General features: G+C 58.8%; 2 protein-coding genes across 2 annotated transcripts in view; both read right to left on the bottom strand.

Moving 5' to 3' along the window:
* Positions 1–2,480: 2,480 nt before the first annotated feature.
* Positions 2,481–18,849, bottom strand: CCNF (cyclin F). Its single transcript, XM_055562149.1, has 17 exons — positions 18,757–18,849; positions 17,551–17,705; positions 16,197–16,303; positions 15,205–15,272; positions 13,684–13,877; positions 13,254–13,307; positions 12,645–12,749; positions 12,285–12,362; positions 10,705–10,856; positions 8,563–8,727; positions 6,697–6,820; positions 6,252–6,432; positions 5,845–5,932; positions 4,583–4,682; positions 4,382–4,509; positions 3,666–3,835; positions 2,481–3,048 (listed from the first exon to the last, which is right to left on the bottom strand). Exons 1-17 carry the CDS (start codon positions 18,770–18,772, stop codon positions 2,567–2,569), a joined length of 2,367 nt encoding a protein of 788 aa, XP_055418124.1. The 5' UTR covers positions 18,773–18,849; the 3' UTR covers positions 2,481–2,566.
* Positions 18,850–19,416: 567 nt separating this feature from the next.
* LOC129638147 (ATP-binding cassette sub-family A member 17-like) overlaps positions 19,417–20,537 on the bottom strand; it is a 102,340-nt gene continuing 101,219 nt past the window's right edge. The window contains exon 33 of the mRNA XM_055562715.1: positions 19,417–19,451. Within this exon, the coding sequence (XP_055418690.1) occupies positions 19,417–19,451 (35 nt within the window). The remainder of the gene's footprint in view (positions 19,452–20,537) is intronic.

Here is a 20,537-nt window from a genome sequence, read left to right as displayed (position 1 = left end):
CGCCTTCCCCGATGACGACCCCGCCTCTAGCCCCGCCCCTTGGCCGGAGGTCGGAGCAGAGACCGGCTCCGATCCCCGCCCGGGGGTAGCGGAGCGAGCTGGGGGGCTTTGGAGGACGCGCAGTTCTGGTTTGGATAACGGGGTAGATGGAGGCTCCTGTGGTCCCTTAACGGTCGGCTTCGTCTTTGCATCTAGGGCGCTCTAAAGCAGGGCCCTGGGACCTTGCTGACCCCGGGGAACCTAGCACAGGGCCGGGCACGCGGAGGGACCCATAGGTATTTACTCCTGTGGCTGGAGGTGAGGATGACGTGTTTGTCGGGAGCAGGGACAAGGCAGGAGTGTGCACTTGTGGACACGCTGACGAGGTGATGACATCCGGGAGTGGGCACCTCGGCAGAGGGGGAGGAGGCCCAGGAGCCAGAGATGGGCACGAGGACCAGTGGGGCTGAGCAGGCTGGTCCCCGGCGGGGCAGGCGTGCCTGGATGGGACCAGCTGAGGGGGAGCTGGAGCGCAGAGCAGTGGAGGGACAGCAGAGCCTGGTATCACAGGAGCCTGTCCCAGGAGGGAGTGTCCTCGGGGGACACGTGGGCGTGGGGGTGGTGGGGACAAATGCTGGCTGCAGGGTCCATTGTAATTGCATCTAACAAGAAAAAAGGATGAGTGCCAACCCCACAGGGGCCAAGAAATCTCAGGGGAGAGCAGGATGGAGGACAGACCTGGGAGGGGGTTTGTTTAAAGATAGAGGGGTGTCCATTTCACTGTTGCTAATAGGAAGGTGCCACAGCAGAGAACAGACGCAAAGGAGGGGAACTGAGGGTGCTGGGGCAAAAGGGGGAAGGGCTGAGCAGGACGCAGGCAGCCCTGGGACTGCTGTTACGGTGGGAGCATCCATCAGCAGCAGCCTGTTTTCTTGCCCAGTATGGGGAGCCTGAAATGAAATTCTCAGTGAGAAAGGAGGGGAAGGGAGCAGACACAGGGAGACCCCACCCCAAGTCAGGCAGTATTAGGTCCCCACCAGAGCGCGCTCCTTCTGTGGATGCAGGCCGGCCGGGAGAAAGCAGAGAACTTTTGGGTTTTGATAAGGGGCCAAGGGGACAAGGCAGTTCAGACATGCACATCACTCAGCTCCTATTATCCTCATCACATTTAATCCTCACAACACCCCTGTGAGGTAGGTACTGTCACCCCATCATACAGATGAGGAAACTGAGGCTCACACATGCCTAGGGGCACACAGTCGACAGGGAGGTATGCAGTCCCGATGCTGGGATTCCCTTACTCAACCATGGCCTTCCCAGGGTGGTCAGATTTGCCTACAGCAGCAAAAAAGATAGTTCCCACAGGGAGTCAAGAGCCCTGAAAAGCCTCTCCGGGCCAGCGTCTCCTGGTCCCTGCAGTTTTGGTTCAAGAGCATTTGGGGGACACTCCTGGCTAAGTGGTTCTTTCTGATGTTTCAAGAGGAAGCCAAAGCGACAGCAGGTGAGTATGTTGGGTCAGCCCAGCAGGGGAGAGCGGTCAGGGTCATGATTCGCAGGAACTCACAGCAGGTCCAGCCTCACCCAGCAAGCCAGGCCTCTGGTCCATGCTTTTCCATGTCTTGGTCACCTCAGATGTTACAAATAACATTTAATTTTTTCCTGGCTAACCTCTCTGGGAAAACTGGTTTCGCATACAGTGTCAGGAGAGCACCGAGAAGTTTGAATCAAATTTTCATTTTTCAGTTGAGCCTAAATAATGTTGAGAATTTTTGAAAATGTAATACCTTCTATTTTTAATTTTTCTTTTGTTTTTATCCTAGAGGGATGAAGGATGGAAATAAAGACAGGGAAGGAAATGGCCTAGAAATTCAGTGCAGAGAGTGGGTCATGCAGATACCATCTGGTGGGGACACAGATGGACCATTGCAGGAGAAGGGACAGATTTTTAAAAGGAGCTGAGAATATGGGAGGGAGCGAGCCTGTGACCGAGAATCAAGGCCCTTGAGCCTGGTGTTCACTCGCAGTCCACCACAGTGCCTGGGGCAGAGTTCCCCCATTGCAGGAGGCACCAGCCCATGAGGAAAGGAACACGTGCCCAAGGCAGGGCAGTGTGGGCACAGGGATGGTGATGTGCTTAGGGCTGTCAGCTCTCCCGGGACCCCAGACCAAACAGATGGGGGGATGGGGAGCTGTGTCTGGACACTGGGGCCACATGTGTTCTCAGCTATGAAAGCTCAGTTCCTGGGGTGCTGGCGGGGGGGACGTTCGCCCAGGACATGGGCTGAGTTTCCCAGAGGAAGCAAGACAAGACACAGGAGGGACGGAGACACAGGACTGACATGGCATGGCGTGACTGCTTCGAGGCTAAACTTTCCAAAGAGGAGGAGCTGAGTTTTCGTTGTGCTTTAGAGATTGAAGGCTCGTGATGGGTTCCCCTGGAGAGAGAGTCCCTGCCCCCAGATCTCCTCTCGGGTCCCCATGCGAGGCCAGCGGGGATCCGCAGGGACCCATCTCATCCCCTGCCCCACACTAGCACGGCAGCAGCCCCCCTCAGCAGATGTCCACTGCGGCACCCGCTCCAACACACTCACAGCTTCAAGAAGCCCAAGTTCATGTCTTCCTCCTCCTCCTCGCTGTGGGCTGACAGGTTCTTCCTCTTCACCTGCTGTTGGGGAGCACAGCTCTCCGGGGGGCTGGGGGGGCGACACTGTAAACATGACTTCCGGGCGTGGTGGTGGCAGGGCTGTGTGTTCAAGCTGCTGCCAGCGGGCAGCTCTGAGGTAGACCGGGGGGGCCCCCCTGAGGTGTGCCCGGAGTCTGTGGGACTCGCGCTGTTGACGGAGGAGTACCCCGACGTCGTGACGTCCTTGCCCAGCCCCCACCTGCTGCACAGGGGGGGCTCTGGCCCTGGGGTCCGCAGCGCCTGGTGGCCCGGCACCAGCGCCTGTGTGTCCTGGGCCCCACACGCCTCCTCCGGGCAGGCCTCCTCGTCGCTGGACTCCTGGCAGCAGTGCTCCTCCGGACTCAGGTAGACCACGGTGACGTCGAGGACGCCGCTGGGAGCTGTCACTGTGGGGGACGGGGAGACGTTGGGGTGAGCCTCGGCCCAGCCAGGACCCAGGGCAGCCCGGAGTCCCGTCTCAGCCACAGCTCCTCAACCTTGCCGGTCAGTCTCCTTCCCTTTGCTTAAGAAGTTGAGGGTGAGGTCTGTCCTCCAAGCTTGGGGTGACACCCATGTGACATGGGGAACAGGAAGAAGGGACAACAAATCATGGCCATCTAATACTTGATCCTGAGTGGAAGCCGAAACACACAATTGGAAAATCCATAGACATGGCCTCAAACTGGGCCCTCCAGTTCCCTTCCCTGTCTGCAGATGGCTGACCAGACATGGGGACGGAGCCTTGTGCGGCCTGTCCTGGAGGGATGCCCGAGGCACAGAACCCAGCAGGGGAGCGGGGGGCACATGGCACAGGATGTTCTAGAAAGATCTTGTCGTGAACGCAGGTGGGTCTGTTCTGTCCCTGGCCTGTGCGGTCCTCCCGGCAGCACAGGTCTGGCCGGGCCACAGCCTGTCCTCGCTGTGGGCTGCAGCGCTGGGCGCTCTGCTCTCCCGGGCTCCTTGGACACGAGCCCCCGCAGCCCCAGCCGGCCCCACCCACCGCCCGCCGCGGCCCGGCACTCACCGTCGCCCTCCTTCTCGCCCTCGCTCTCCTGGTCGCCCTCGTAGCCCGAGCAGTAGTCCAGGCTCCAGTCCAGGAAGCTGCCCAGCAGTGTCTCCTCCTGGCTGGATAGCTCGGCGGTGGGTGTGGTGACGAAGCTGCCTCTGTCCTCCTGGAGGCTGTTCTCCCGCTTCCTGAGGCGGGGGGCAGGTGGGAATACAGTCACAGGCAGCAGCGTCAGGAGGCCCAGCCTGGTCCCTGGCACGTGCCCGCCCCACCCCGCCCCATGTGCTGTGAGCACCCAGGAATGCCCTCGGAGGCTCGCAGCAGATTTGCAGAGGTCAGGCCGGCAGCACAGTGAGGTCCCTGCTCATCTGGACTTTGTAGGATGCATAGGAGTTCTTTGGAGGGGGAGAGGGGAGCTTATTCCAGGCACCACAGCCAGGGCACTGAGATGGAAGAGACGGGGTGAAGGGGACACATAGCGGGTGATGGGGACCGAGTGCCCCAGCCTCTCATCAGGGCACAGCTGGAGCGCTGGGGCGACACGTGGAGGGGCAGTGTGGCCCCGGTGGGGCTCCACCTGTGCTCAGGACCACCAAGCCCACAGGGAGCTGGGCTGGAGCCATGCAGGGGAGAAGACAAGGCTGCAGGCCACCGGCCCAGCTTCCGTTTCCGGGGGATCCCCAAGGGCTGCAGGGGTCACACAGGAACCCAGCTGGGCCCGCGGGCTCACTCACCGCTTGGTCCTCCTCCCAGAGGGCGAGCTGAGGAAGGCGTGAATATCGCCCGCGCTGAGGAAGGGTGCAGGTTCCAGGCTCTCCTGTTTCACGCCCAGGGCAGCACACAGCTGGCCGTAGCTCAGCACCTGCAGGGCAGCCAGGGTCAGAGGGCGGGCGAGGCCCCGGGCGGGCGGGCCCTCCACCAGCACCCCTCGGTACCTCATCCAGGCTGATCTCCTCGTAGCGCTTGTCCTCGAATCGCTGCTTGACGGCAGTGAGAGACACCTGCCTGTAGTCCTTGGGGGCGTCATCGTGGAAGCTACCGACAGAGGGACACGTGAGGGACGGGGGGGGAGGGGAGTGCTGGCACAGCCCCCAGGAGGCTCCACCTGCAGCCCCTGCTCAGACGGGAGAGGACCGGACGTCCTCGAAGCAGGCCCAGCACCACCGTGCAGACGCCCGGCAGTCTCTCGGTTAACCCGAGAGGCACCTATGTATGACCCGGCGCCCGCTCCCAGGTGTGTCTCCGAGAGAAAGGGAGGCAGAGGTCCCCACGGAGACCTGGACACAGTCATCCACAGCAGCAGGGAGGCAGAAAACCCCCAAACGTACATCAGTGCACAGATGGAGAAATAAGACGGGACCTCTCTGCCCAGGGGCTGCCCGCACAGTGGAGACACCGTGTAGGTGGGAGGCCGCTCACACCTACAGGCCTCACGGTGTGCAAGCCCGTGATGAAGTGTCCAGAACAGGAAGGAGAGGAGTGTTGCGCAGTGGTGGGCGGTGGGGAGGGGACACCTGGAGGTATTAGGGAGGCAGGACAGGGTTCTTTTGAGGGAGAAGATGTTCTCTGATTGATGGTGGTGATGCCTGCACAACTCTATACCAAAAGCCTATCAAATTGCACAGTTAAAAAAGTTTCATTTGTAAATAAATATTTCCAGTTTATCTGGATTGAAAAAACAAAAAAACCAGGGGAAGGTAGCAGGGAGGCAGAATCACCCAGCCCCTTGGGTGGGGGAAGGGGACGCCAAGGCAGCTTGGCCTGAGTGAGAAAGGAGGGGGCCCTGGGGGCTTCAGCACACGCAGTGCGGGTGGGACCGAGTGGGAGGAGCAAGGCTGCCAGCCGGGGTGAGAGGAGAGGCGAAGGGCCGAGGGCCTGAGGCAGGCGTGGCCGGCCTGTGCTCGGGCTGCAGTCTGCCAACGCCAGCCTCCTGCAGTGAGTTACTGCTGTCGTGGAGAGGCCGCCTTTTTCTTATGCTCTACTGTCTGTGAGTTAGGTTTGGGTGGGGAGGAGCTGCTGCCCACACAGCAAATGTTAAAAACGTGTGTGCTAAGCAACATGGCCCTGGGATTTCTAAACGCCAACCCTGAGACCCGCAGCTCATGGCCCAACAGCCCTCCTGTGATGTGAACCCCCTCTGGACCCACAGTGTGGAGGACATATCCTGTGTGTGGGGCCCACTTCCTTACACACTTACCACTTCTGATGAAGACTTAAGACACAGGGGATGAGGTCTTCACAGGAGAAGCCAGTGAGGTCCCACAACTGGGTGGTCCAGGGCTGCGCTGGGGAGGGAAGTCGGGGTCGTGGGGCCGCCTTGACGCCCACAGCCCTGGTGGCTCTGGGATGGAGCTTCCCAGGGCTCAGCGCTGAAAAGGCCCTGTGCCCAGGGCATGCATGCCCACTGCACCCTGCGAGGGGAATACCAAGCCACCCCCAGACAAGGGCTCTTAGTCCATCCTGCTGCCTCCTCGGGAGAGAAGAGCATGCCGCTTTGTCTCCCTCCCTCCCCCGGACCCGAACACCAGCTCCTGACTCCCGGAGACCCTCGCCCACCGGCTCAGCCCAGCTCTGAGAGGCAGGAGGGAAGGACCGGCCGCTTACTCTGCCCATGCGTCAGCCTCGCCAGCAGCAGGGCGGCCGCAGCCAGGTGGGCTGGGGCGTAGGCAGCCAGGCTGGTGTGCAGCAGGGAGAGCTCGCAGAGGAAGCTGCACAGGTGCTGGGTTCTTGGTGCCATGGGGACCAGCGTCAGCAGGACGTCCTTGTAATCGACCACGGTGGGGACCTGGGGGGACGGGGTGGCGGACATGGGGTCGCAGCATGCAGAGGACCCTCTGCCCGCTTGTGGGGAGGCTAGAATGCAGACATGCTGCCCTCCTAGTGGTCAGCACGGCGCCAGGCACGCCGAGCGGCTGTGGCCTCACGCCCTCCTGGTCCCGGAGAGCTTCCCTGAGCAGAGAAGCCCAGAGCCATGCACGTGCCCTCTGCTCCTCCCACCCGCTGGCGCAACTCGGCTTCAATTCAGGAGGAAAGGCGAGCGGCCGCTTACCCGGATCTTCCCGTCCAGGGCCGAGATGATCTCGCCCATCATCCTCACCAGGTCCTCGTACTTGTACGTGTTGTCTGTGAGCCACACGGCCTCCCGGATCGTCAGGATCTCTTTGCTGATGAACCTGGAGTGCCAACAAGGGATCTGAGCTCGCGCCCCTCAGTGGGCTTTGGGCTTCAGTGATGGGGTGGGGAGTCCAGCGAGTTGACCTGGCTGCCCCCGGCGGGTGAGGTTAACTGGAAAGGTCACGTGAGCCTGTCGGAGAGGCTGAGAGGCAGGGGTACGAGCGCCACAGGCCCGCGGCAGGAGAGCGGCTGGGCTGCTGGGCACACAGGTGTTTCTGCAAAATCCAGCCACGAAGGGTGTGAGCGGCCAATTCTCTTAACCTCCCGACACATGAGGGTTTGCCCTGCCCTGTGCCAGCCGCTCCGAAGCGAGCATGAACAGCTTTAACCCAGAAGGCAGGCGAGCCAGTAGAAGCAGAGCCAGAGGCTGTCTGGAGCTCTGGACCTGGCCCGGGGTCAGGCCGAGGGACTCAGGCAGTCCCTAGGCAGGTGGTCACCCTGTTCTCTACCCTCTCCCAGTGCCAGCTAGCAGGGTACACGCTGGTCCGACAGTCTCTGAGGAACCCTCCCCGCACCAGGGTGTCGGGGGCTGAGCCCACAGCCCCTCGGTCACTCTGCAGCTCCCGCGGTGGCTTGGCTGAGAGGGCAGGGCGGTGGGGACCGTAGGCGCGGGGTAGGGTGTGACGTCGAGGTGGGGGACACGAGCCTGTGCTCGGGCAGGTGCTGCTTTCAGAGTGGACAGAGGGGTGTCTCAGCCCCTAAAAATCTTTTAAAGCAATTATCTCACGGCCGGTACCCCGGTCCCTGTAACCATGCCATTTAGATCTGGGGAGGCTGGGGACCCATCTGTCAGCCCTCTCTGGTGACAAGACCCAGAGCTCCAGGTTCTGAGGCACATGTGAGAGGTGCCAGACCATATGTGGCCTGTGCTCACCGGGCCTGAGCACCGCTCCCTCCGCCTGTGGACACCCTGCTTCTCTGGCCACCAGGAAACCACAGCGTCCAGTTCCCATCAGGGCCACAGGACAGAGCTCGCCGCAGGCATGGACCTGCTTGCCTCAGGGGCCATGGCAAGCGGCAGAGAGTAAGTCAGGGCCTCGGGCGCCTGCATGAGCTCATGAAGCAGATACACTACATCCCAGTGACACACACCTCTGGGTCACTGTGCCAAAGATCGACCAGTCCTCCGCAGTTGACACCACTGTGTGCAGCGAGCCTGCCCCTCACCCCCTAAGCCTTACAGACAGATACTGCCCGGGCGACGGCAAACCACGTAGGAGAAAGCTGGTTTAAAACACAAAAAAATGCAACATGTATGGTGGGACGTGCCACCCACGCTGTGTCCAAAGGCAAAACTGGGTGGAGAGGCACTGGTTTTAGGAAGACGGACTTCCGTGAAACTTAAGACGGCTGACGGGAAGAGTCAGAACAGCCACCTCTGAGGAGCTCGCATCCTGTCCACGGGTAGGAGGGGGTGTGAACCTGGCTGGATGTGGGTCTCTGGACACAGGGCTGACAGCCTGACTCAGAAGGGCAGCCGACTGTGGCCTCCCTCATCTCCGTGTTGCCCTCAGGGGCCAGGGGAACAGGGTTCCTGCCCAAGCGAAGCCACCACATGGGATGAGCAGCAGCTGCCCGCGCACGGAGGGTCAGCCCTGCCGCCCCCGTGTGGGGAGGACCACTCACTCTGGGCACCCCTGAAATTAGAACCCCGTTATCATGAGGTGGGGCGCCAAGGGCCTGTTCGTCCCACTGAGAAGCCAGCCTGTGACCTGGGCAGGGCCGGCCGGGGGTTTCTCACCGGGTGCAGATGACCATGCAGGCAATGCCCAGCAGCTGCAGCCGGTACCGGGGCACCAGCCGCCTCCGCAGGTACCGGTCCACGCACTCCACGGTCAGATGGAGACACAGGCTCGAGAAGTCCTTCATGGTTGCGACCTCCACCAGCCAGTCGATGAGGATGTACCTGTGGGAAGAGTGCTGCCCCTGAACACCAGGCAGAGCCTCTGCGGGGCCCCGAACCTCACGGGGTCCTGTCGCCCAGTCCCACCCAGCCATCCATCCCAAGGGGTGAGCGGTCACTTCAGGCGTCATGGGCTTATGCCGGCAGCTGTCCGAGGGGCTGGGGGCTCCACCACTCCTGACTTGGTTCCTGGGAGGCAGGTGGGCACACACATGTGGACCCTGCCCACCCCCACCCTGGGGCCCCCTGGCACTGGATGAGCCTGGACCATAACTTATAAGTGGGCAGAGCGGGTCTGCTCTGGAGACTGGGGATGGGTCACAGGTCAAAGGTTACTGTCCTGGAAACCTGTCTCCTCCCCGAGGAACTCTCACCGTGGGGTCATTTGTCACAACCCACTGCGGTTGAGCAAAGAGCCAGGAACGCAGCCCAAGCAGGATGCACTGAGCCCGGGCACTCGAGCTCTCAGTCAGCAGGCAACCACGACAGAGGGCTCGGGCTGCAGAGCTAGCAGACACAGGGTCCCTCCTCCTCGATGGCGCCAAGGCCAAGCCGGGACACTGATGTCACAGGGGACACTGCACGCAGTGGCAAGGATGCCCGGACGGGGCGGACAAAGGAGAGGAGACGGGAGAAAGGAAGCCAGAGAGACTAGCCGTGATGGTGAGGGGCTCTGTGCAGCCAGACAGGAGTGTGTTTCTCAGGCAGAGGAAAGTGCAGGGGGGTGAGGGCAGAGTGAGTGGGAGAGCGGAGGGGGAAGCCAGGAGGAGCGCCCAGGGGTGTGAGGGTCACACCAGCCACGACTGGAAGCAGAGGACGATGCTCCCTGCCCGTTTACCCTAGATAAACGCAATGATCTGACAAAAACCGACCAACCGAACCATACACTTTAAAGTGGTTAAACCAGAAACTAATGTTGGAAATCAATTATAACTCAACTAAAGAAAAGGAAAAAGTCAGCTGTTGTCTGACACGGATGAAACAGTCAGATGCTCAACTTGGGGCTGAAATAATATTATTTCAATAAACCTACTTTAGCTCTTGAAAAGCATAAAAGGTTAAAATTTATGTTAACCCTCACTCCCAACACACAAAAGGAAGAGCAACAGTGTCCCCCCCGCCAAAAAAAGGGCAGACCGGGAGGGCACAGGCGGGAGGGGCACCGCCAGTGCAGGTCCAGGACTCAGGAGCACAGCAGCTCGGGACTCCCTTGGGGGTCCAGTGGCTGAGACTCTGAGCTCCCAACCTCCCAGTGCAGGGGGCCTGGGTTCGATCCCTGGTCGGGGAACTAGATCCCACATGCTGCAACTAAGGGATCCTGCGTGCTGCAACTAAGACCTGGAGCAGCCAGGTAAATTAATTAAAAAGAAAAAAAAGGCACAGCAGCTTGGTGACATTTAATGTGGGAGCAGGGGACACTGCAGCCCGGCTGTGAGCGGAGGCCTAGCAGCACAGCCAGGGCCTGCCCGTCACACATCTAGAACGCACTTGAAATCCCTAGCATGAGCTTAAACAATCATTCACGTTTTCCACTTTGCTTTCTAACATGCTGTGATTGTAGCCGTGTCATCTCCCAACTTCAGAGGACAATGGACTTGTGGGAAGAAGCAGGTCACGGGGTTCTGAGGCTGCAGGCCCCCACCTCCCCTGCTGATGCTGATGCTCGTGAGGATGGGTTGGAAAGAAAAGCTTGGTTTTTCTGGCATCATTTTAGAAAGATGTTTAAAGTGGTTTAACACTTTCTGAGGCCTAAAAAGGGAAACTGGAGAGAACAGACACTCCTGTGGGAATTTTTTTTTTCCCCAAAGCCCTAGATAACTCGGGCATTACTGGTTTTAGAAAACACACACACATGTGCATGCATGTACACACACACACACACACACACACACACACACACACAGGGGGATCCCAGTGGGGCTGACGACACAGCGGGCCTGTCACAGGACCTCGTCACCGTGGGCAGTTCGGGCCCCTTACCTCATCGTGTCATTGAGCCCCTTCTGGACAGAGAAGACCCTCTGCTTATTGACAGCGTGGGAGGCCTGGAACAACTGGCAGACTATCTCGCTGGAGGCTTTTGCTTCCAATCCGAGCTGGTGTCCGTGTGCACAGGCTTTGGCTAGAGACAGCTGTGGGCAGAAGAGTCGTGGGGTGAGCAGGGGCCAGGGCCTTCCTGTCTGTCAACACCCTGGCCCACTTACACCCTCTAAGCCTGTCGGAACAGGAGGGTCAAGATTTTACTTACGCTTTTGGAAGTAACTAATAAGTCACGGTAGAATGTTTAAAAGGGACAAAAGGTAGAGAACAGGTCAGCCCCTCCTTGCCCTGTCCTTCCTCAGAGGGGGTTTCTGTTGGCTTTGTCGCCTGGGGGACCGCCGCTGTGCAGGCTTCTTGCCCTGTCCTTCCTCAGAGGGGGTTTCTGTTGGCTTTGTCGCCTGGGGGACCGCCGCTGTGCAGGCTTCTTGCCCTGTCCTTCCTCTGAGGGGGTTTCTGTTGGCTTTGTCGCCTGGAGGGGGGGGGGTGCCACTGCGCAGGCTTGCGTGCCTTCTGCTCGTGCGGCCGACCCCTAGGAGCTGCCTGTGCCGTGACGCTTTCTGGAAGGCCTGGTCGGATTGCCACCCCCCTCACAGAACACCGAAGGCTATCCTATCACATCTTGGCCGGCACAAACTGCTCTCCTTGAGAATGTTTATTTTCAGAAGTTACTAGCTAGCCACTCAGAAGCAAAGAATACGTGTATGTGATCTGCTCATGGGATCGGCCATGACCTCTCTAAACGGGCGCCTTTCCGATGAGCAGTGAGGTCGAACTGCCCCATATTTTGACGGCTTGTATTTACTTCCTTGTTTCTGAGCACACTGAGGCCCCATGTACTTCCATGGGGCCTTACTGTTCTTACTGATTAGTCTGACCTTAGAAACACACTGTTGATTGTTACATTTCTTGTAAATGTGCTGCATGCCTTTCTGGACACAAATGTTATAGTGGCCTGTGATGTGTCAGGTGGGCATCCCTGCTGGGGACTTTGTCACGAGTTTTTAAGGGCCAGTGACTGAAGCCCCAACTTGGTGGGGTCACAGGCACCAGCCTGGCCAAGGGGGACTTTCTCTGATTTGCCTGGAAATAGTGACTTCCTTACAGCTGCACAGGGACAGTGTCTGGTGAACGCCAACTACAATCCTCCAACGTCCAGTTCCAACGCTGGACAACCTGGTGAGGGGTCAAATACTGGAAAGAGAATAGCGTTCCTCATGCCAATCTGTTCTAAGGAGCCTCAGGTCCCGCTGCCAAGATGGTGTCCCCGCAGGCCAGCTTTAGGGAGCTGTCTACACTCTGACAGCAGCTGTGGTTAGTCCACAGCACATAGGAATGACGAGGCTGGCTGTCTTCGGTGCCATGGGCAAAGCGTTCCCAGGCTGCCCTCCCTGCACACCTCAGAGCTGACCGCCCTCACAGTTGCCCCGCTGTGACGCCCCCCTGCCCCCCACAGGAGCCTGGCAGCCCCACCCTGGGGTCCCAGAGAGAAGGCATTGAGACCAAGCTGGCTCCCAGCTCACCTGTGCTTCCCAGCAGCCTTTGGCAGCAAAGTCCCTGAGCTTCCGGAAGCTGTGGAGGCACCGTCCGGGGTCCAGCATCTGTCAATGTGAGATGTCCTTACATGCGCGTGTCTCTGAGGAACTCAGAACCAACCCCCGGGGTTCTTCAGTGTTCCTCCAAGACCCCCAGAGGGGCCCCGGCTGGGCCTTCCTTCTAGCCCTTCTTCCCCTGAGTGGTGGTGGTCGTTCCCAGGGTAGAGCTGATAGCAGCCCTGGGGGCCCCAGGAGGACCCCCTGCGCTGGCAGACCCTTGTCCAGGGCTGCTGAGACCGTGCCTCTGGCCAGTGTCACCCACACTCTCCCAGACCTGGGCCCACTCACATCCATCCGCCTGTCACTCTCCCAGAGGAGGTATGAGCTGGTCAGACACCCCTGGTTAGCGGACTCTTCAAACAGGTTCCGGGCCTGCTTCTGTTTCTCTTCATCCTAGAATAAGTAACCACAAATGCAGCGCTCAACTTTAATAAAATGGGTTAACTAAATTAGCGGAGAAACAACCTCCCTGAAGATACACAATGTGAGAACTGAAGGCCCTCCAGCTCCTCGCTCACACCCCGGGTCCCTCCCTGCTGCGGTCAGAGCGCCTGTCACCAGAGGCCACCGCCCTCCCCGAACTGCCCCGGGGGGCTTTTCACGCTTGTGCTAAGTGGAGACCTCCTGTGAGGAGGCAGAGGGAGCTGCTGGAGCGGGCTGGGAAGCACGCGGGCCCATCCTGCCCATCAGACCCTCTGGCTCCACCGGCCACACAGACAGGGCTCCTCTCGGCTGGGAGACCTGGGGGCCTCCTCCCACGGCCTCTCATGAGTGTCCCAGTCCTCAGTGTTTGCAGCTGCCGGAGAGGCGAGCAGCACAGAGCTGCAGATTCGTTGTGCCCGGTGCCCACCCGGGCCAGGATGCCGAGCAGCACAGGGGGTGGGCGAGGGGACTCACCTCAAAGAGACTCAACACCCTCCCCAGGCAGTGCAGTATGGACGCCCTGTGGGTCTAGAGAAGGAAGGGTGACTGTCAGTGGGGAACTTCCTGGGGCCCCCTCGATCCCCGCGGCACCCCCTGTGCAGGTTCTCTTGCTCCCCAGCCTGCCTCGACTCCAGGACTCCACCAACCGCGTCACAGAGCCTCTGGCCGTCCTTCTCCGTGGGCACCCCGTCTGCAGCCCCGCCCCAGCCCCAGGCCCCCAACCCTGGCTTTGACGTCTCCCCGCCTGCGGGTTGTTTGCAGACGCTCTCATATTTGCACTGTTTTCGGAGCTTCCGCTTCCCCAAGTCCCTGATTTCACAAGGTCCACAGCATCTCCCTCAGGGCTGTCTCATCTCCTGGGACCCTGCGGGGTGCCCCACCTGCACCCCAGGCTGGGACTCACTTTCTGCAGCTGGCACTCCGCCCTGAGGCTCTCGTGAACCACGGCCTTGCAGCAGCTCCCGGACACCGACCAAGGCGGGCGGATGAAGAGCCAGATGAAGGGCGCGGCGCCCACGTTCAGCCGCTCAGCCAGGCTGAAGTAGCGAGAGGCCCTCAGGCCGTTCACTTCCGCCCGGGCCTCGTCAGACACCGACACTGCAGAGACGGACAGAGCGAGCGGGGATGTCTCTGGGGACGGGCACAGCAGTCCCCCCAGTCCTTACAGAAAGTCTAGGGCCTTAGGCTGCTGCCATGCGAGGCTGCTGGTGTTTTAGGACAGCAGAGTCGGGATGGGGGCTCCATGCTTTTCTTCCTGTGTCCCGTGAACCAAGTGCCCTGTGGCTCCTTCCACAACCTGGAGTCTGAAAATCCAGGAAGGTGCCCCCCATCCCCCACCCCATGGAGGGATCACCCTCCTGTGGGCAACTGCTGCCCAGCCCCCAGTTAACGGGGGTTTCTTTCTGGGGTGACAAGAACATTTCAAAACGAGTGGTGTTGGTCGCACAGCTCTGTGAAGACACGGACTGGGCTGTACGCCTGGACGGGTGAGCTGAACTGTGGGAATTCTCTGGGCAATGCCAGATGATGGGATGATCAGATGACAGGAGGGTGGGCACAGGACGGCTCATCATCTCCACGTCAACAGTCCAGTCAACCATGACTGGGGTGACCTCTCAGCAAGATGCCAGGTCTTTTAGAAGCAGATAAATGGCGGAGGTACTCAAGACTTTATGCATTTTGGGAGCTGGGACAGGATGAGCTGCAGGCTCATTCCTTAGTGAGCCCAGCAGACCGGCAGGAGTCGGGAGAGAGGGCCATATCAGGCTCTTTTGAGGAGCACCTGCCCCTGGGGGTGAAGGAATCCAGGTACCAGGCTGGCTTTGGCCTGCTTGAACTGGCCTCCCGCCGAGGGCTTGGCTCCCTCCCTGTGTTACTGACACCAGGCATCAGGCATGCTGTGACAGCCACCCCCAAGTCCCTCAGACGAGCTGTGGCCAAGGAGAGGAGCTGGGGTCTACTCGTGGGCTACGCTGTTAACTAGGGAGCCAGGAGGGCTGGCTCACTTGAGAAGCTCCCATTCCGAGTCTCTGCTCAGAGCCACTTGTTGTCAATCGAAATTAAAGGCTCGTGAAGTAAGAGGTGACCCCCCGACCTACAGAATCAAAGCTCATCAATGGGTCCCTGAGCAGGACACCTCTCTGACACAGCTCCTAAGATACAATGGTGCGCAGCCAGACGCGGCGAGAGCTGCGACTGAACTACGAACACGGGCAAGGGCTTATGTGAGCTCTATTTTTCTTTTTTTTTCTGACTGCAGTATATGGCATGTGGGATCTCAGTTCCTCAACCAAGAATTGAACCTATGCCCCCTGTAGTGGAAGCTCGGAGTCTTAACCCTGGACCACCAGGGAGTCCCTAGCGCTTGTTCTAAGGTGTCAGCACCAAGCGGGGCGAGGCCAGCCCCAGACCCGGCAGCACTTACAGCCTTCGTTGTACAGGTAGGCAATGCCCAGCTTCACGGCAGCTTCAAAGTTCCCTTTCTCAGCAGCCCTGGAACAACAGGAACATAGAGCACTGCACTATTCTATTCTATTAAGGTTATGTTCTACCACAGCACCTGAAACTACAGTACTTACTTTCTGAACAGAAACTGTTTTCTGGTAATGCAACTAAACATCTCTTATCCATGACACGCTACAACATGGATGAGCCTTAAAAACACGCTTACGTGAAAGAAGACAGTCACAACGGTGTATGACCCCACTCGTATGAGATGCCCAGGACAGGCAGATACATGGAGACAGGCAGTAGGTGCGAGGTTGTCTAGGGTCTGGATTACTATTGGGAAGATAGGGAGGGACTGCGAACGGTTATGGGCTTCATCCAGGGGTCATGAGACGGTCCTAAAGTCAGACAGTGTGGATGACTGCACCACACTGTGAATATATTAAAAACCACTTGATCAGTACACTCCAAGTGGGTGGGCTGCATGGTTCATGGAGTATGTCTCAGGCAGCCTGCCTGCGACCATGGGCACACTGTGTGGCTCCTGGCCCCTCTGGCTCTTCCTCCAGGTCTGTCGGAGGGGGTGGGATCAGCCAGGGAATGTAATGCTCTAGGATTCAAACCACATGGTCCTGACCAAAGTAAGAGAAATAAGAAGTTTCCACGTGCAGGTGACCTGCGTCTGAGCCACACGGGATGGGTCACAGCCGAAGCAGACCTTCCGGAAGCACCACTGTGACTAATGAGTGGCAGGTCTGAGTTGGGGGTGCGGATGACCCATGACCGTGCTGGAAGTCATGTGACTCGGTGGGTGAGGTCTACACGCTCAGTCACTCCCTGGGGGATATGGTGTTGGAAGGGGACTACGAGCACAAGGAAAACTGTGACCAGGTCCAGCCCTGAGACAGACTGGCACGGCGGGGAAGGCCAGGAGTGAGAGGAAGCCCGGCTGCTCTCGGGTGCAGATACCTTTCAAAGAGCTTCAGGTTCCCCGGAGAAGGCCACAGCTCCTGGAAGCTGGCGCATGCCCACACGCTGGCATGGTTGTCCACCAGGTACTTCAGGTGGGAATGCACCTGAGGAACAACGGGAGTGGTGTGGAGGGTTATCAAGGGGCCACAGGGAAGCCCCACTTCTGGAGCTCTTGAAGACAGGGGTAGACAGATGTAGGGTCTCCTGTCTCCCTCCGACCCTACCAGTAAGGCCTCCTGGGCTCTGTTTATCAAACTAACTAGCAGTTGCTTTGAACAGAGAAAAGAAATCGAACACAACTTTCTCTGTGGTTCTAAAGGTGGGGACAGGTCCTGAAAGTGGGGGTAAGCACAGGCTGAGAAACGGGATATAATGCTATATACCTGCAACGACCAGGGAAACCAACTCTAAGGCTAACGGGTAGGTCAGAAATCTGTTTTGAGCTCCTCTACTTGGCGTTTTGCTAGTGGGAGCACAGCTGGAACCTGGGCTGTCAACGGGGGCACTCAGAAAAATCTGAAACACGTGACAGCAGCCTCAGGCGGGACCTCTGCCCTGGGCGAGGCAGGCAGTGTCCAGGGGCCCTGAGCGCAGGCAAGCATTTTAAGTGCAAAAGCTCCCACTGCCATTGGAAATGGCACCTGCAGATGTTATGAACACAATGGAGGCAGGTTTGGGAGTCAGACAGATGGGTTCTTGTGGGTGTTCCCCCACTAATTTGCTGGATGCCCTTGGTTAAGTGGCTCAGGGTGAGGCTGCAGTTCTGATATCTGCACAATAAGGCCCAGAGTCCCTTTCAGTACTGGATACTATATGGGATTTGTCGTCATAAGGGCTTCCCTGGTGACTCAGATGGTAAAGAATCTGCCTGCAATGCAGGAGGCCAGGGTTCAATCCCTGGGTCAGGACGATCCCCTGGAGAAGGAAATGGCTACCCACTCTAGTATTCTTGCCTGGAGAATCCCATGGACAGAGGAGCCTGGTGGGCTACAGTCCATGGGATCAGAGTTGAACACAACTGAACTAACACTTCTACTTCACGCCATCCTCAAGAACATCTCTTTTTCTTCTTAATACTGTCCCATATCTTGAGGGATTCAAATTTCACTGCCAGGAAAAGGTACTTTCTCTGTTAAAATAAACACTGCAAAGAGCAGACTCAAACCTTGGTGTCCTCTGTTTTCGTTTTCCTGTCATCAGAACAACCTCAAATGTCTATTACCAACATCACCGTTGTGGATCATCGACCCTCATCGGTAGCCAGAGTTTTTGTTTTGACATTTGAGACATGAAGCCTTCGTGGTAAAACCAACAATGCCAGGGCTGACACTGTGCTCATCTGACAACTTACAGCTCGGACAGCAAGGATGTCTCCAACAGAAAGCCATTTCAGGATATGAAAGAGCGCATCTTCAGGGAGATTCAAGATTGTGAGGTTTCGAGGTCTCCTTCTTATTCTCCGCTTTGAAGGATAACAGAAACACTTGGCACACCTACAGTGGATCACTTAAAAAAAATTGGAATGGTTTAAGTGATGTGTTGGAAATGAATTGTGCTGATATGAAAAGTTACATCTGAACATGTTTTAACAGTTACTGGTCCTCTGCCCCAACCATAGTTACAGTCCCAAAGATTAAATAAAGAAGTGGTAGTGGTATAAGAGACATGTTCATTCATTCAAATTATTCGATAAACGTTTATGGTGAGTAGTAATCATGTAAGCTGGCCATTGGGAAACCGTCTGACCCAGAGCCCAGATAACAAGGAAGAAAGGAAGAGCAGATGGTGTTGATGATGATTAGCCAGGAAGACGCCTGGACGCTAGCTGATTTCTTTGCTTCTATTTGCACACATCACTGAAACATGAAATGTTAATAAGGATTTGAACAATCAGGTTTTCGAGTTCAAATTCGGAGGGTCCGCCCTACAGAGAAGCCAAGGGTGGACTTGGAGGGCAGGCCAGTCCCAGCTCTGTGGATGTCAGAGCTGTCCGGCCAGTTTCAGGGCCCTCTGAGACCCTGACAGGGGATCCTTCCAACTTCAACTCCAGCAACTCTTTCCTCCCTCCAAGCAGAGGAGCTTGTGGCAGAAGGAGCCATCCCTGACGCTTCACCCGGTTCTTCATCCGCTCCTTCCTCCAGTCCCCACGGGAGGTGGCTGCTCCACCACCGGCAAGCTCCCTGCTCAGGGCGTCTTCCTGCCCTCTCCCCTCGTTCCTCACCCGGGCTTCCTATCAGTAATTAACCTAATGCGAAAGCCGAGCGCATACGCAGCTCGACCGATCCTCGCCTTTTGCCCCATCTTCCTTACTCCCTTGCCCTAGGATAGCCACGGTATAACCACGGAAACCTCGGCGGTGCTCACGGCACTGCACAGGTGGTGGTCCCCTCGCGCCGCTTTCTCGCGGAGCCGGGAGCCGCTGGGTATTTAAACCGCGCGCCGGGCAGGCGCCGTCGGGACGATCCGAACCCCGGGCCGAAAGGCTCAAGCTGGCCCCACTCAGTCTGGAGGCCACTCCACCGCGCCCCGCGCCCCGCGCCCCGCGCCCCGCGCTCACCGCCTCCGCTCCCCATAGCCGTCGCCGCTGCCGTGGCCGCCGCCGCCGCTACTGTAGCCGCCAGACCCGCCCGCGGGCCCGGAGCGCGCCTCCCCACGCAGGCGCAGACCCGCCCGCCTCCCGCCTGAGTTTTCAAACGCGCCCGGCGTTCCCATTGGCCCACCACGGGGGGCGCGCGCCACTACCCCTCCGGGCTCCGCCCAGAGCCACGCCCCCTCGGCATCCGGCGCCCGCGACTGGCTGCGCCAGGATGCGAATTCGAACGCCGGCTGTTGATTGGTGGAGCCTGCGCGGCCGCCCCGCCTCCCAGGCGCGGGCTGGGGTCTGAAGGAGCGCGGCTCCCGGGCAGCAGGCAGTGGAATTCCTGGGTCCGCTCCGGCCTGCGTTTACCTGCCCTATTCTGGGATTCGGCCTTGCCCCTGAGTCGGCGGCAGAGGTCCCGGCGACCGGAGCCCATGGCGCACAGTGGGTTGTCAGTGAAGGTCTGAGCAGACCGGCCGCGCCTCGGTGCCCGCGGTCTTTGAGCGCGGACCCCTACGCGGTCTTCGCCCTGGGCGGAGGCAGGCGAGCTGGCGCCCGCGGGAGGCATCTCACCGAGGCTGCCCCCTGACCTTAGTGGCCCGCACCCTGAGGCCGCAGGCCCTGCTTCCCGCCCTTGCTTCAGGCGAGGAGACCCTTGGTTCTGTGCCGCGTCGCTGTTGGCATAGATCGTAGGGCAGAAACAGACCCGGGTGACTCATCCAGCATGTCTGACTCCTTCCCTTGAAACGTGGCTCACCCTGGACCCCTCCTCCATCCCTCCCAGGGCAAGCCCTCAGGACCTTGTCAGTCCTCAGTATCTCCTCGCGGTCAATTGGGAGCCCACTAAAACAGAAGAGCACGCCTGCTTGCTTCAGTGGCTTCAACATTCTGTTCACCCAGGTATTAGGCAGTGCCCACCCAGCCTTGTCTTTCAGGAACCAGCTCACATCCCACCTCCGTGAGACATTCTGACAAGGAAAGAAATGCAACTTCTGGGAGAAGTGCTTGATGGCCAAGGACACAGTGGTTTTTCCCAGAGACGCCAGGGAATCTGGGTCAAGGCTCTCTTCTTACTCTCTTCCCAAGGCCTCAAACTGTGCTCTGTCCCCCCACCCCTCACGCTGCTCTCTGAACTCCATCAGGGTACTGGTTCTGTGCTCAGCAGCTGAACACACACAGGAGCCAAGATGCCAAGCCTCCAAGCCAGTCTGGAGTAGGAGACAAGTGAACAGATGATCACATCGCGGCTATGAGGCCCTGGAAGCAGGGATGAGGAGGTGGGGGTGGTGTGTGCAGAAGAGGAGTGGGTAGAGCAAAGCAAGCCTGGGGCCTGCTCCACACCAGAGGAGGGGCGAATCCTCCAGGCCTGAAGGCTTTCAGCCTTCCTCACAGACCTGTGTTCCCACTGGCTACAGTTTCCTGTTTGGTACTTTTTGTCCTCCCCCTGCACTGTTACTTTGTCGCTGGACTCTTCCAGGCAGAGGCCCACGCTCTGAGCAGTCACAGGAAAGAGCGGTGGGTGTGCAGCCGGACGTGGGGGTGGAAAGTGGGGCCAGGGACGGCAGACACCACACTCCTTCTTGGAGCTTGGCTTAAAAGGGAGAGAGAGGGCTACCTGCAAAGGAGCCCAGCGGGGCTTGTGAGAGGGGCTGGCGTGACCACGCTGGAGAAAGAAGCTGTGTGCTTCTTGGAGAAGGGCCCTCATGATAAAGGTGCAGGGCCACACCCATGCACACTCAGGCTTGATGGTCCCAGCTCAC

This window comes from Bubalus kerabau, chromosome 23 (assembly GCF_029407905.1).
Source record: "Bubalus kerabau isolate K-KA32 ecotype Philippines breed swamp buffalo chromosome 23, PCC_UOA_SB_1v2, whole genome shotgun sequence".
NCBI lineage: Eukaryota > Metazoa > Chordata > Mammalia > Artiodactyla > Bovidae > Bubalus > Bubalus kerabau.
The sequence above is the reverse complement of the archived record's forward strand: the minus strand, read 5'-3'. Positions and strand labels throughout refer to the sequence as shown.

Coding starts and splice junctions, on each gene's coding strand:
- CCNF (XM_055562149.1), bottom strand. Junction 15,273..16,196: donor AACCTGAAGCTCTTTGAAAG/GTATCTGCACCC, acceptor CTGTTGTTCCAG/GGCTGCTGAGAAAGGGAACT. Junction 4,510..4,582: donor AGGAGATCAGCCTGGATGAG/GTACCGAGGGGT, acceptor GCTGCCCTGCAG/GTGCTGAGCTACGGCCAGCT.